Source organism: Vespula pensylvanica, chromosome 6 (assembly GCF_014466175.1).
Source record: "Vespula pensylvanica isolate Volc-1 chromosome 6, ASM1446617v1, whole genome shotgun sequence".
Classification (NCBI taxonomy): domain Eukaryota; kingdom Metazoa; phylum Arthropoda; class Insecta; order Hymenoptera; family Vespidae; genus Vespula; species Vespula pensylvanica.
The window spans coordinates 5,005,079-5,018,691 of record NC_057690.1 but is presented as its reverse complement, the minus strand read 5'-3'; the positions used below and the strand labels follow the sequence as shown (position 1 = coordinate 5,018,691).

The 13,613-nt window shown below is 35.9% G+C and overlaps 2 protein-coding genes across 2 annotated transcripts in view; both read left to right on the top strand.

Annotated features, from left to right (window-relative positions):
• The first annotated feature begins 1,361 nt into the window (after window positions 1-1,361).
• On the top strand, window positions 1,362-8,825 carry LOC122630164 (dynein axonemal heavy chain 2-like). Its single transcript, XM_043814348.1, has 11 exons — window positions 1,362-1,846; window positions 3,454-3,590; window positions 3,827-4,169; window positions 4,536-5,055; window positions 5,607-5,749; window positions 6,137-6,156; window positions 6,219-6,312; window positions 7,740-7,910; window positions 8,088-8,307; window positions 8,356-8,452; window positions 8,546-8,825. Exons 1-11 carry the CDS (start codon window positions 1,514-1,516, stop codon window positions 8,823-8,825), a joined length of 2,358 nt encoding a protein of 785 aa, XP_043670283.1. The 5' UTR covers window positions 1,362-1,513.
• The window catches only part of LOC122629845 (dynein axonemal heavy chain 2), a 22,776-nt gene continuing 17,937 nt past the window's right edge, over window positions 8,775-13,613 (top strand). Inside the window, exons 1-11 of the mRNA XM_043813681.1 lie at window positions 8,775-9,193; window positions 9,381-9,499; window positions 9,650-9,764; window positions 9,838-9,971; window positions 10,045-10,238; window positions 10,916-11,144; window positions 11,206-11,357; window positions 11,464-11,714; window positions 12,175-12,411; window positions 12,474-12,578; window positions 12,704-12,875. Of these exons, the coding sequence (XP_043669616.1) occupies window positions 9,097-9,193; window positions 9,381-9,499; window positions 9,650-9,764; window positions 9,838-9,971; window positions 10,045-10,238; window positions 10,916-11,144; window positions 11,206-11,357; window positions 11,464-11,714; window positions 12,175-12,411; window positions 12,474-12,578; window positions 12,704-12,875 (1,805 nt within the window). The 5' untranslated portion in view covers window positions 8,775-9,096. The remainder of the gene's footprint in view (window positions 9,194-9,380; window positions 9,500-9,649; window positions 9,765-9,837; window positions 9,972-10,044; window positions 10,239-10,915; window positions 11,145-11,205; window positions 11,358-11,463; window positions 11,715-12,174; window positions 12,412-12,473; window positions 12,579-12,703; window positions 12,876-13,613) is intronic.

Here is a 13,613-nt window from a genome sequence, read left to right as displayed (position 1 = left end):
ACTCGCAATCCCGTTACCAAAACGCGCGAGCAAAGTTTTCGGAACCCCACGAGCTCTGTCGAGGACTCCCCACGTGTTGGAGTCGAACGTTCGTGCGCAGAAGCTTACAGTAGCAGCAGCTCGATGTTGCGTTCGGTGGGGACTACGAGAGGAAAGAGACACACAGGGACAGAGAAAGAGCGTACCAAGCGAAGTTATTATTACCATAATTTTCGGCTAAATGCACTGCCCAACTCGGCGCCGGTAAATTCAACGTCGATGTTTGCTCACGTACGTGAACGAAATTACTCAGTCGCTGAGTTCGAAACGATTGCGTTGCATTCGGACAAAATGCACTTCGTTATTTCTAATGGATTCTGAAGTAGAGAATTTGATTGAATTCGTACAGTTCATCCTGTCCCTTTGCTCTCCTTCTATGTTTCTCTCTGTACAAGATTTTTCTCAATTTATACAAGTTTTTTTTACTGGTATTGGTTTAGAATTTTCTTTTAGATAAAATCGTCGACGATACTATTACGGTCAAAGAGAAACTTTCTAACAACATTTTTAGGCGACGTCACTTTTCTTTGGTCTTTTGATATCATTGAAAAGTATAGTTCGTTCGTTTTGTATAACGTAGACCGAGCGATCGCTATTGATGTGTACATCTTTATCCGTATAAAAAAGGATAAAAAAGAATTCTCTCGTAATAAAAAAGGATTTCTGTGGAATTAAGACCTCCATAATACATAGAAATGTCGGTAGAGATAATTAGATATGCCACCCTATGTCGATCTCCTTTCAATCTTTATTTGTCTTCCTTAACCGATGACTCGTCGTAACACATGCGTGAAAATGGAGTTTTTCACCAACTTGCACGCCTTTCTATTCAACTTGACCGATTTCACGTACAAAATGCTGGGCTTAACTATGATATATATACCTGTCTTAAGTAAAGAGCTCACCCCCGAAAGAGGCAGCTCCGATAAGGATTTGGTCAAACGGCTCGAGACTGTGGTGAGTCATTGGTCCACTCAAATCAAACTGACCCTCATCGATGAGGAAGAGACAGACCTGCAAGAGCTTCTCTCCGTTGATGACGTATACGATTTCTGGATCTACAGATGTGAGTAATATTTTGATAAACCTCTGCTACTTTCCTCGATTACTCTCTTTAACGATCGATGTGACTGGCATTTTATTTTTGATACTTTTATCGATTCTAACCGGAATCCTTGTGGTCCTCACTTCCTATGATTATTTTATAGTTGAGAAAATTTTGAAATAAAAAACAAATCATAGATACACCGTAAATTGTATTTTCTCGGCTGTCACAACGATGAAATCGATAATTACGTGTTACTTGATTATCCTGATCTAACAAAGCTGTTCCATTACTCTGTTCATAGACGATAATCTTTGTGGATTGAATTTCCAAATTTATAATCAGACGATAGAACGTATCATAAATATATTAATACTAAGCCAGTCAACTTATGTACAACAGTTTCTCACGCTACGAGAAGATATAGAAATGGAAATTCTTAAAGCGAGATCGAACATTGAGTATTTGACACTTCTGAAAGAACCTTGCGAGAAATTAAAGCAGTGTACTACACCAGATGAATTAACTCCGTTTCTGTCGAGAATAATACATCTTTGCAGAGTGATCTGGTTAAATTCACCTTATTACAACACCACCGAAAAAATGACTAATCTGTTCATTGCATTGAGCAATCAGATCATTATAATCTGTCGGGACTTAATCGACCTTCGGCAAGTATTCAAAGGGAAAACTCGTGCCAGCATTCAAATGTTCTCCAATTGTATTCGTGCTTGCAAAGAATACAAGAAACGTTATATTAAAGTAAATACATATGAACAAATTTTTTTATTAAAAAAAATTATGTACGTATGTTTGAATAATATTAAGAGTTTACGTAAAGAATCTCGTTCGTCTGATTCTATTTATTTTTACAAATATCGGTAACCTTCAGAACATTATAATTTTGTGAAAAAGACAACTGAATTGCTTCTACAAAAACTTCGTAGAAAATTTGCATTCGTTATAAAACTGGATTGTAATAAATCACGGAATGCGCTCATTTTTCTTTCTCTGAATACAGAAATATGATGCTTTAGCAATTACAGTGAATCACAAAAATATGCGGACACTTTTTGAATGGAATAATTTCTTCTATATTGGACAAAGTACTCTGAATTTTTTATTAGATACGAAGAAATTAATATGCCATACGAAGTGCGCGAGGAATTAAAACAAAAAATTATTTTTTGTTATCACTCATTACCCAGTGTAGAAAAAGCTATTTAATTTTAGAAAGTGTCCAAATATCTTTACGATCCCATACCTCTAATGCGTAAAAATGGTACGAATTGCAATAATATAAGAAAATGGAAACATGCTGGTAATCATCGCGATAATCGAAAAGCTGATCTTCAAAGGCAAAATTCACACTGAAATTAATGAAAATCATTGTAAATTAAAACTGAGCGTTTGAAATTACGCTATATAGGTTCCATGAATAAATACATTCAAAGCTTATTATATGTCATTTCAAAAATTCGCAGAATAATTCAGTAGAGTCACGCATAGGTAAACGCATTAAGAGCTTATTGCGTTTCATGTCATTGAAATTGTTGTTGAAGAATGAAAAATGATACCGTAGAGAAAAATACTTTAAATGGTATCGTATAATTAAATAAATGCATGCGTGTATCGAAAAGAGATTTATGAAATAGTTTTTCGCTTTTTCGGAAACAATGATCCATTCGTAAAAAATATATTCTACATTTTTTACATTTTTTACATTTATTTTGCTAGAATAGATTAATTGCTTTTCCATCGTATAACATATTTGAACGCATTCTGTTTTCGCATATGTATGTATATACTTGTCTCAGTCAAATTCGAAATATCGTTTGATGGAACGAAAAATATTAAAATTCTCCTAAAATCGCTATTCGATCGGAAAGATTGGAAATATTCGTACAACTTTAAAAGAGTATATAAGTTAATCTTAAGAAGCTGTAAAAAGTGAAGACCCCTTCTTCTGTATTCTCGTTTAACTTTTCTTTGAGAAGGTAGAAGTAGTTTAGACAATGTAGGTATAAGTTTTCGCGTTAACCGAAAGGTGCAATAACGCCGACTTAGGCTTTCCCTTCTCGCATAACGCGATAACGAGTGAAATTCTCCTGCGCGAGTAATACGTCGCTCTTTTTCGAGTTTCCTCGAGAAAATATATAGGTAGACGACTATAAAACTAAGTTTTATGGTGACAAACCTACGGGTGGTACCTACGTCGTGATTATAATAAAACGTGATAAACTACTAAGGAAATAAATAAGTTGAAGTTTATGTTGCGAGTCGAACGAAACGAAAATGAAATCTGACTGTACTTATAATCTCCTTCGAATTTTATTACACTGTGATACAGGAACCAAATTATTTTACAGATTTCAGATGCCCATAATATGTACACCGAATATCCATGGGAATTAGACATCGATAACATTTTTCATCACATAGATATTTTTATCGAAAGATGCCAAGACATGATAGTCATCTGCAAAGCGATGATAGACTTTGCCAGGTGTCGGATAATATTGATTGAAAGAAATATGGAATATTCGAACACTTTTAAAACTGTATATTTGAATTTTTAATAGATACATTTGAATTTCTATTTTTCCTTAATTCTTTATTTCTTTAAATCTATTCATATATTGAAAATAATTTTTTATTTGGATTAGAAGTGTTCAAATATCAATTCCTGCGACTCACGATATATCGAAAAGAACTCAAGATCGTCTTTTTATTATTTTGTAGAATGGACGAAACAACTAACATTCTAAGACCAAAGTTTGGTGGAACCAAAGGAGAAGAGCACAGTAGAGCCTGTCAAAAGATTGAAAGACTCTTTCTTGAGAGTCTAGAGAAAATCGAAGCAAACTCTCATAAAATATTCGATGTGTTGAACATTTCTTGGCAGAACATTATGTCTGTCTTTCGCAACGAAGTCAGAGAATTGGAGATAATAATCGAGAACTTGATAGCAACCGTCTTCACCGACGTGAACAACGTACAGGAGGGTATCGAGAATCTCTATGGATTTTACAATTATATGAACAGAGAGCGACTACAGCAGCTCTTCAATAATAAGACTATAGAGGTAAGCGAGTTTCGAGAGCGAACTCGAACTTAGAAACAAGATTCTCAAAGTTAAACATTGCAATAGGAATTTCGAAAACTAATAAACGTAGCTATAAAATAACTCGGAACTGTAATATATAGTATATAAATATATTCAAAATTTATCTGTGCCCTAAATAGCACCATATGAAATAAATACGAAAAAAAAATATAAATAATATAAGAAATGTTAAAATTATAAAAATTGATAACTTGAATTCACATTAGCTCAGCTAAATTATATCTTTCTACAATATATCTATCTTCATTGCATAATACATATACATCTACGTTGTCCATATTCTCGGATCCATTCATTTTGACAAAACTCTAACAATCCCGTCAGGTATGGAAAATGTTCAACAAAGAAATTCAGTTTACAAAGCAAAGTATCTTAATTGAGAAAAATAAATACTCATCACTGATGCCATATTACTCTGGTAAAGCATTGTACCTGCAGCAAAAACAGCATAATTTGAAAAGAATGAAAAAAATAATGGAAGATGCCGAATGGATGCCCTATTGTTCCATGAAATTTGAGATCTTCAATCAGTGCAACATAGTGATAAAGTTAATCGAAGACATTATAACGAATCTCTATAAAGAGTGGATAGAAGAGTCAAGCGATAATCCAAGCCTTCGTCTCGATCGATACTTGATGAAACGAAATGAAAAATCGCCACTATTACTCGATTGCAATATGGATTCTTTTATATTAATTCTTTGTCGAGAATGCGATTGTTGGATCAATCTTCGATTTCACATACCAATTGAAATGACTGCCATACACATTAAAAAAGACATAATCTTCTCTATGTACGAAGGTATCCTTGAAGTGACCAATATTTACAACAAAATCATAGAAGGTTGGTTGATTGTTCATAATTGTTTTTTTTTAATTATGATGATTTGTTAAATTATCGATCGGCTTTGAAAATTTTCGATTGATTAATATACACATATAAAATTTATTTTGATTAAAAATAAAATGGCACAGAAACGAAGACAGGAAACTTTGGATAAATTAATTAATCGCAATAAAAAAAATCGTCAGCTATAATATTTCTTTACAAATGATTTATTTATTCTTTTATGAATTAAAAAAAAATTCTTGTCATTTTATTTGTTTTAATCATTTTTTACTTCAAGAAAAATTAAATTTTTGATGATAATTAATTAATTAATTTCGTCTTCCCAAGTTGTCAGATTAATTATATTTCAAACCTGCTTAGTGGAATCTCTACCAGAAAGGGTAAGTACCCGTGCAAACGATGATTCGTTTTGATCAATCGAAGATTACAATAAAAGAGAAAAAGTTTGGATGAAGATAAAAAGAACTAAAGATACTTAGGTGTAATATTTCTTCTTCCCGATGATTCCCACGTACGAAATGATAAACGACACTTTCATTTTTCAGCATTGTCCGACAAAGAACGTGAACTGTTTCGAGAATTAATCTGGCGGGTCGACGGACAGATCAATCCTGGTTTAAATAGACTAACATGGAACACGGAGAACATCGAAAATTACATTACAGATTGCTACGATCAAGCCGGAAAAGTATACTTTAACAATTCCATTTATGCTAGCTTAAGTTCATCCCAATTGTGGTTTAATTTCATTTTCTATGTATTATACCGAAGAAGTTCGCTCGGTATTCTAGTTTTATCTGACCATCCATTCATAAGTAAACGTACGATCTCTATCTCTGTATCCGTATCTATATCTAAAGGACGTGACTGTTCGAAAGGATTAACTATCCGGGTTTGAAAGCTCACCGTCCTCGAAAAAAACAGAAAATGAAAAAAAAATAATTTCTAGCTCTTAGAATTCATCCGTGTTTATAAGAAAACCAATTCCGAGATCATAAAAATATGCGAGAATATTTGCGAATCGTCGATGATCATGTTAAAACCAAATTATGCGTACACCTTGTCGGAATTGCAGGAGGAACTTGTAAGCGTGAGGTGAGCCATACAATTTTGAAGCATGAAACTATGAAACTTTGAAACTTCCCAAAACTTTTCAGGGATGCGGTTGTTGTCGATATACTTACAAAGTACAGCATGATAGTTGAATACATCATGGTGGTCTTCGACGGATTTAAACCAGTAATCCAGAACGTAAGTCTTTAATAATCGATACTTTTCCGAGATACGATATCTATCCTTTTATTTTTCATTTTACTTGGGATTAACATAACACATAATGGTAATAGTACAATGCAATTACTATGATCGCGTAGTAGTAGTTAAAAGGTACAAGCGACATAATATGTCTGTAGTATGTTAAATTAGAAATACTAGGTAGAACGTACGTTAAATAATCGATAAAATCGTCGTCGTTTAAAGAGACTTTAAGTATCAAGAAAACGAAAGAACACACACACACACACACATGTATATATATATATATATCCTCGAAGAATTTCGAGAAGATACTTTATAAATTTATGCGCTCGTAAAGCTCGCTAAGACACCGTAATAGTGCTTAAAGATCTGAAATTCGCTTCTTATGATTTTATGCACTCGCGGGACTTTCCAAGGATTACCTCTCGACTACTTACGGAGACTTTTATTGTCGTCTCGACGAAAAGAGAGACGAGGAGCACTAAGGACGAAGATCCGTAAAGAGAAACGTTGAAATCGACGATGCAGTCGTAATACGATCCTCTCGCGTAGACGCTTGATGCGTTTACTCCAGAGATTAAACTTTCGAGTTATTTTTACGTTCTGTGCCGTATATGTGTGTGTCTGTGCATACTATATAATATATGTATATATACGTATGTGTATTTATACACACACACACACATATATTCACTATACTCATCTTCATTGCATAACCAACGATCACTGAAATTATTTTACACAGAAACAACTTCCAGTGTCTATAACTACTCTTAAAATACTTCTTCGGATAGATAAGATATCATTATTACTTCCTAGACAATTCTCACGTATAAGTAAAATTGAGAAAGACAGAAACGTAGATAATTTAACGTCACAGATCTTGTTACGATCCGTCCTTTAATAACCTGACTATCTTCTCACGTGCACACTCGGTTAATTCGAAAAGTTATATTATCTATATTTTTATCACTATAAACAAAGGGCATGTCAACGTGCCTTTTATTTGATGTATCGCCGAGAAAAAAAGTATAAACCTTTTAAATCGAACCTTTAGTTCCCCTTTAATGCCAGCTAAAGGGTGTATTAATTTTTCTCTCTCCCCGTTCTCCAACCAAATCCATCGAATAAATCCGTTTTCCAGATTACAACGACCAAAATGAATTATCCTCTTTCATATAACTCGAATCCAACCCATAGATTTCATTTATATATATATATATATATATATATATATATATATATATATATATGTAAAGCCTCTCGCTGATCCAACCACGCTCATCAATTTTATACGCTCTTCTTTAAATATGGACTATCCCAGTTGAGCTCACGATATTACATACATCCTGTGGAATGCGAATGCGTATAAGTATTATAAATTTGTATGATTCATTGATTTAGGGTTTCTCCAATTTTAGGTTTTGAAGGAGTGGCAACAATATTTGACCCAGTTTGATCTAGCGATTCAGGAAGCAATGAAATTCTGCCTTAAGTATTCTATGAATGTCATGTATGAGGCCCTTCACGGAGACGGGACGGCAGGACCATCTCCTCTTCTACTGGTGCAACTGGAGTTGGTCAACAATAAGGTACCAACAGAGAGAGCTATAATTGTGTCCCTTCGTGCACATTGTTCGAACGTCCAGCGCTACTACCCTCCGGCTTACCACCTCGGTGATTCAAGTGAATCACGATACCGGAGGGAAGGGAAGCGACCTTCGACCAAGAACGTTTGAAAGCTAACATGTTCATGTACCCTTGTTCAGGTACACTTCTCACCAAACCTATCGGATATCGCCACAACCTTATCAAACATTCTCCACCACCTATTAATACCGATTAAGAACATTCAACGATTAACCGAAAAGTTTAATGTCCCCAGTAGAGATATGAAACCTCTTTGGAAGGTTTACGAGAAGGACATAGAACTTCTTCGTTATCAGCACATGCTTGATGATGGTCTTGAGATTATTTTATTTTTCTTTATATTTTCCTGAACCATACATTTTTATAATAAAAATTATAAATTAACAGAGACGAGTCATTGTTTCTCCCAAATACAAATTTATCTTAAAACATGGGAACCTTTCAAGGACGTGTGGGAAGTCAATAAGGATATTTTCATTCAAAGGTGATTTTCTTTTTATTTCGATCTAACATACAATCGTAGAATTCTATTTTTTGTAATATATAATGTATTTCGACTTTCTCTTTTGTTATACAGATACGAAAAGTTGAAGCCAACGGTTACATCTTTCGATTCTGACATTAACAATTACGCAAACATTGCATTCACTGTCGAACTGCAAGAGACCGTGGTGAACGTATATTTTCTCGAAATAAATTGCGATAGTTTAAAAAGCGTCATCATTCAGGAATGCTTGATTTGGCAACACAAATTAAGTGCTCTCATGTTGCGAGTACTCGAAAACAAAGTCAATCACGTCTATCAATATATCGCTGAAAATACGAAAAAGTTAGTAACTTTGTTCAAGATAAATTAACGATAAAGTCCGTTTAAAGTATTCAAACGAAAATATTAAATGCACTATAGTGTCTAGATCGATAACGCACGTTGTAAATATTCCACATTTTATGGTTTTTCCACGGTTCATAAACATAAAATTTTTACGATCCGACCCACACGTCAAGCGAGTAGCTTGACTTACCCGATCGTTCGAATTTATTTTTTCTTTCTTTTTTTAAATCCGAGAATACTCGCATATAAATTCAACCGTTCACAGAATAACAAAGGAACCTACGGATCTGATCAGTATGCAATTCGCAATGCAGTTGTTCGAGAGACTTAACGCCGAGATTCCAAAGGAGGAGGCAGAATTCCCTAAGATCATGGAGTTCTACGAAATGTTGGGTAAATCTTTAAATGTTTCCTCGCATAGAAAGTAAAAGGATCGATAACCTTTGGCTCTCTCGAAAAGAATTTCCCCGTAATTTCACATATTATCAAAAATTTTCGAATTAATTTCTATTTTTAAATGCGTCTCTTTTTATTTCGAAAACTAATAACAAATGAAAAATGCATAATTCTTATTATACAGAAAAATACGAGGTATCGACAACATTTGAATTTAAAAGAAAGGTAAAAGACATCAACCAATCGTGGTTTGCCTACTTGAAGCTACTTTTTTCTTACGAAGTTATTTTATCCGAAAAGAAGGTACGTGATTCGTTCTGGTACGTTGCTCGCGGCCATTTTCGAAATAAAATTCCACTCTCGCCTTTCTTCTCTGTAAGACTAGAAAGTGCTAAAATAAAGAAAAAAAAGTATAGATAAAAGAGAGTCTTCTTGACTCAACGTTCATTGCAGGAGGAATTCAAAAACAATTTGCTCGCCGATTCGGCTATGTTTTACAAAAATATACAATCGTTGATCCATAAATATTATGATACTGGACCGTTTACGTCCGAATGGCAAATAGATGGTAAATGAAGCTATTGTTTTATGTATTATGGAGTTTCTCTTTGGACTTGAGTGCACATTTTGATTTCTTTTAGATGCGTTCGCATGGATAAATGTCTTTCACAAAGAAATACACTCGTTGAAGGAACGAGAAAAACTGCTCAAAGAACATCTCGCGATTTTTGGGTTGAGCCAACCCGATTCTTTGGAATTGGTAGAACTCGAGGAAGTACGTTGAAGTATAAAGATAAATTTAATAATTATCCTGCATCGTTGTCGCTATTCTTTTACTTTTTTCATAGAACATAGCGATCATAGAGATTGTCTGGAAACTGACCGCCGAATGGGACAAAGCATGGAATCGTTACAAGAACGAGCAATTTTGGAAGATAGAAATAGAAGAGATGGACACAGTTGCGAACGCCCTATTTCGAAAACTCACAAGACTCTGCAGAGAGCTTAAGGAGAGAAACTGGGAGATCGTTGAGCACACGAGGTACGTCGAGGATCTCTTTCTAGTTCCTACTTAACTCTTCTTATTCTCCTATTACTGTCGTGAATTTGTTCACTAGCTTATGCTAACACGGATCATGGACCAAGAAGAAAACTGTGATTTAGTATAATGGAAGTTCACTTCAAAAAATTAACGACGTTCTATCATCGTTTTAGAAATTTTCCTCCATAATACTTATATATTCTCTGCTTCGAGATAACGAAAATATTTTTATTTCTATTCAATATTAATCGTGATATATAGAAAATTGTTCTTTTTCTTTGTTGACTGATCATTTCTTTTTAATAAATAATTTCGGGCATAAATTTAATGAAAGGAACATTCCGCGACATTTCGAAAGCCGAATATTATATATCACGTAGAGGTGAGAAAATAGAAGGACGAAGCAAGTAGAGCATGCTTCACTCTGAAAAGCAGATGAAAAGCAAGAGAGAACACGTAATTGACGCTTATTGTCCATGATTGTAGCGAATAGAACGGAGCATTACATTCATCGTCAAAATTACAATCACGTACGATCACGAATGTGTGAATTAAAATGGACGTAGGAATGGCTAGCAACAAATTTCAAACAGCACTACTAACTTCGAGTATACTTTTGACAAGATTTATCTCCCTCTTTCTTTCTCTCTATCTTTTTATTTATATTACATTTACAGAGCAAGAGTCGATAAATTTCGCCGAACATTGCCGCTGATAACCGATTTGAAAAATCCTTCGATGAGATCTCGTCATTGGAAGCAAGTTAAGGATATCTTGGAAAGAGACTTCGACGAGATGTCCGAAGATTTTACCCTCGACGCCATCGCCGATATGCAGATGCAAAATTTCTCTGAACAGATCGCCGATATCTCAAACGCTGCCACGATGGAACTTGAAATAGAACTGGTTAGTCTTCGATTTTGAAAATTTAGAAAATTCGTATAAGAAGTATTCGTATATCTTTTAGGGATTGCAACGTATCAGCGCTATTTGGAAAGTAATGAAAATAGAAATGACACCGTACAAGACCAAAGGTATCTATAAATTGGAAAGTATAGACGACATAGTAGAAACACTGGAGGATCATCAAGTTCATTTGTCTTCGATGAAATCGACAAGGTAACTAACTATTTGTAAAGTCTAAAAGAAAAAAGAGAAAAAGGGAAAAACAAAGTAGAGAAATCTTTTTGATCACATTGGAATTTTATTTATTCTTCGTTCGTAGATTTGTCGAGCCATTCGCAGCGGAAGTCGACTATTGGGAACGGACTCTTTCTACTGTGGGGGAGGTTCTCGAGATGGTGCTCAGCGTTCAAAGAAGCTATTTCTATATGGACAATATATTCTCCAGCGAAGACATTAGAAAACAACTTCCAAAAGAAACCAACGACTTCGACAAGTTGACACTATCCTGGGTGCAAATCACGTCCCGCATGGCGGACCACAGATTGGCTTTACCGGCCACTCACGTTCCGCGTACGTATATCTCGAGATCGGAAAGTTTTATCAACTACGCCCAAAAGTTAACATCGTTCGTGGACTTTAGAGGAGAGAAAAAGAACTAAGCTCGATTTTTCTTTACTCCTTTCTACCGCAACCACGAAGTAAAGGCTCGAGAAATTACGTTTTTATCGACTCCGGTATACTACGCCTCTCGAACGCGAGACTTCACAAATTTACTACGGAGATAGGGATCATTTAAGCGCGCGTAAATTATTCAAATTACGAGTTACGGTTACGCGGACAGGATAGGATAGGAAAATATCTATCTCGGTTGTGGTGAGAGAAAGAAAGAAAGGAAGAGAGAGAGGGACAAAGGGAAGAGAATGTCGTGCAACGAGGCGTCCGCGTGCCTGCAAAATAATGTAAATCTACTAGAGCGACAGCATTTGCATTTTTTCTCTTACTCTACTGAACGTCCTCTCATTCCCGCCAGCCGGCTTGCTCGAAGTTCTGAATAAACTCAACGAGAACTTGGAGGCACTGCAACGTGCTCTAGAACAATATCTCGAGACTAAACGATACGTATTTCCAAGATTCTACTTCATTTCGAACGATGATTTACTTGAGATACTCGCAAACTCAAGAAGACCGGATCTCATACAGCCTCATATCAAGAAGCTCTTCGAAAATATAAAATTTCTAACACTGTTAAAGGTACAACACAAATCAACGATTACTTATCTCATGTTATCTTTCTATCGCATCTATGATCTTCCTCTCAGTCCGTAACAGGCAAACTATTAGCCACTGGCATGAATTCCAACGACGGCGAATTTGTTCAATTCGTTCATCCGGTTACCCTAGAAGGTCATGTCGAAAACTGGCTATGTAATATCGGTGAGTAGCCAAGCAAACGATTTCATTTCTCTACTTGGATATTTTGTTCGCCTTTTTCTACGATCTTCCTATTGATTGGTAAAAAATGAAACCAAAAATCAATACGAATCCGTTCGAAATTGTAGAAGAAGCGATGAGAGAGAGTTTGCACGACTTGTTGAAGCGTTGCAGAGAGGCGCTGCGAAAAATGCTCGCAAAACGCGACAGGTGGGTGAAAGAGTGGCCGAGCCAGCCAGGAATTACGTCCACTCAAATCCAGTGGACGAACGACTGCACCAGGACACTCATGCACTGCAAGTGAGCGTTGCCTATGTATCTCCCTTCTTTCTTGCTCTTCCTATTTCTCTCTCTCTCTCTCTCTCTCTCTCTCTCTCTCTCTCTCTCTCTCTCTCTCTCTCTCTCTCTCTCTCTCTCTCTCTCTCTCTACACAAGTGTAGATAGATACATACATACATATGGTACGTACGTTTCTCAATTGGGAAAACTGCAACACGAGTTATCCACAGAAATCGGAAGTTTGCATCTTTGCCTTTCCAAGCTCGTTCTCGAGGTTCGATTTGGACGAAGAGGTAAACTTGGAAAAGCGGATACAAAGAAGAAAGAGAGATGGAGATAGGGAAGGAAAGTGGGATGACGAGGGGAAGGGAAGGACCGAAAACGGGAAAGGCAGAGGGTAAACGAGGAGAGGGACACGGTAACTCTAATAAGAGGAATTTTGCATATTCTACCTCTCGTCCTGCGATCCAACCATGCCACCCTTCCTCTTCTCGTTTGCATATACTAGCCGTACTGCGAATAATTTAACCCACACCAACACTACCGACCGTATCCTCTTTCTCTCTCTCTCTCTCTCTCTCTCTCTCTCTCTCTTTCTCTCTCTTTCTCTCTCTTTCTCTTCCTCTCTCTCTCTCTCTCTCTCTCTCTTTCTCTCTCTTTCTCGATCTCTTCGCCAGAGTAAAATCCCTACGTCCCGGGACCTTGGCTGTAAACGTTCATGTAACGCGAAGCTCTGTGTACCCGGTCGTTGCTCGAAGC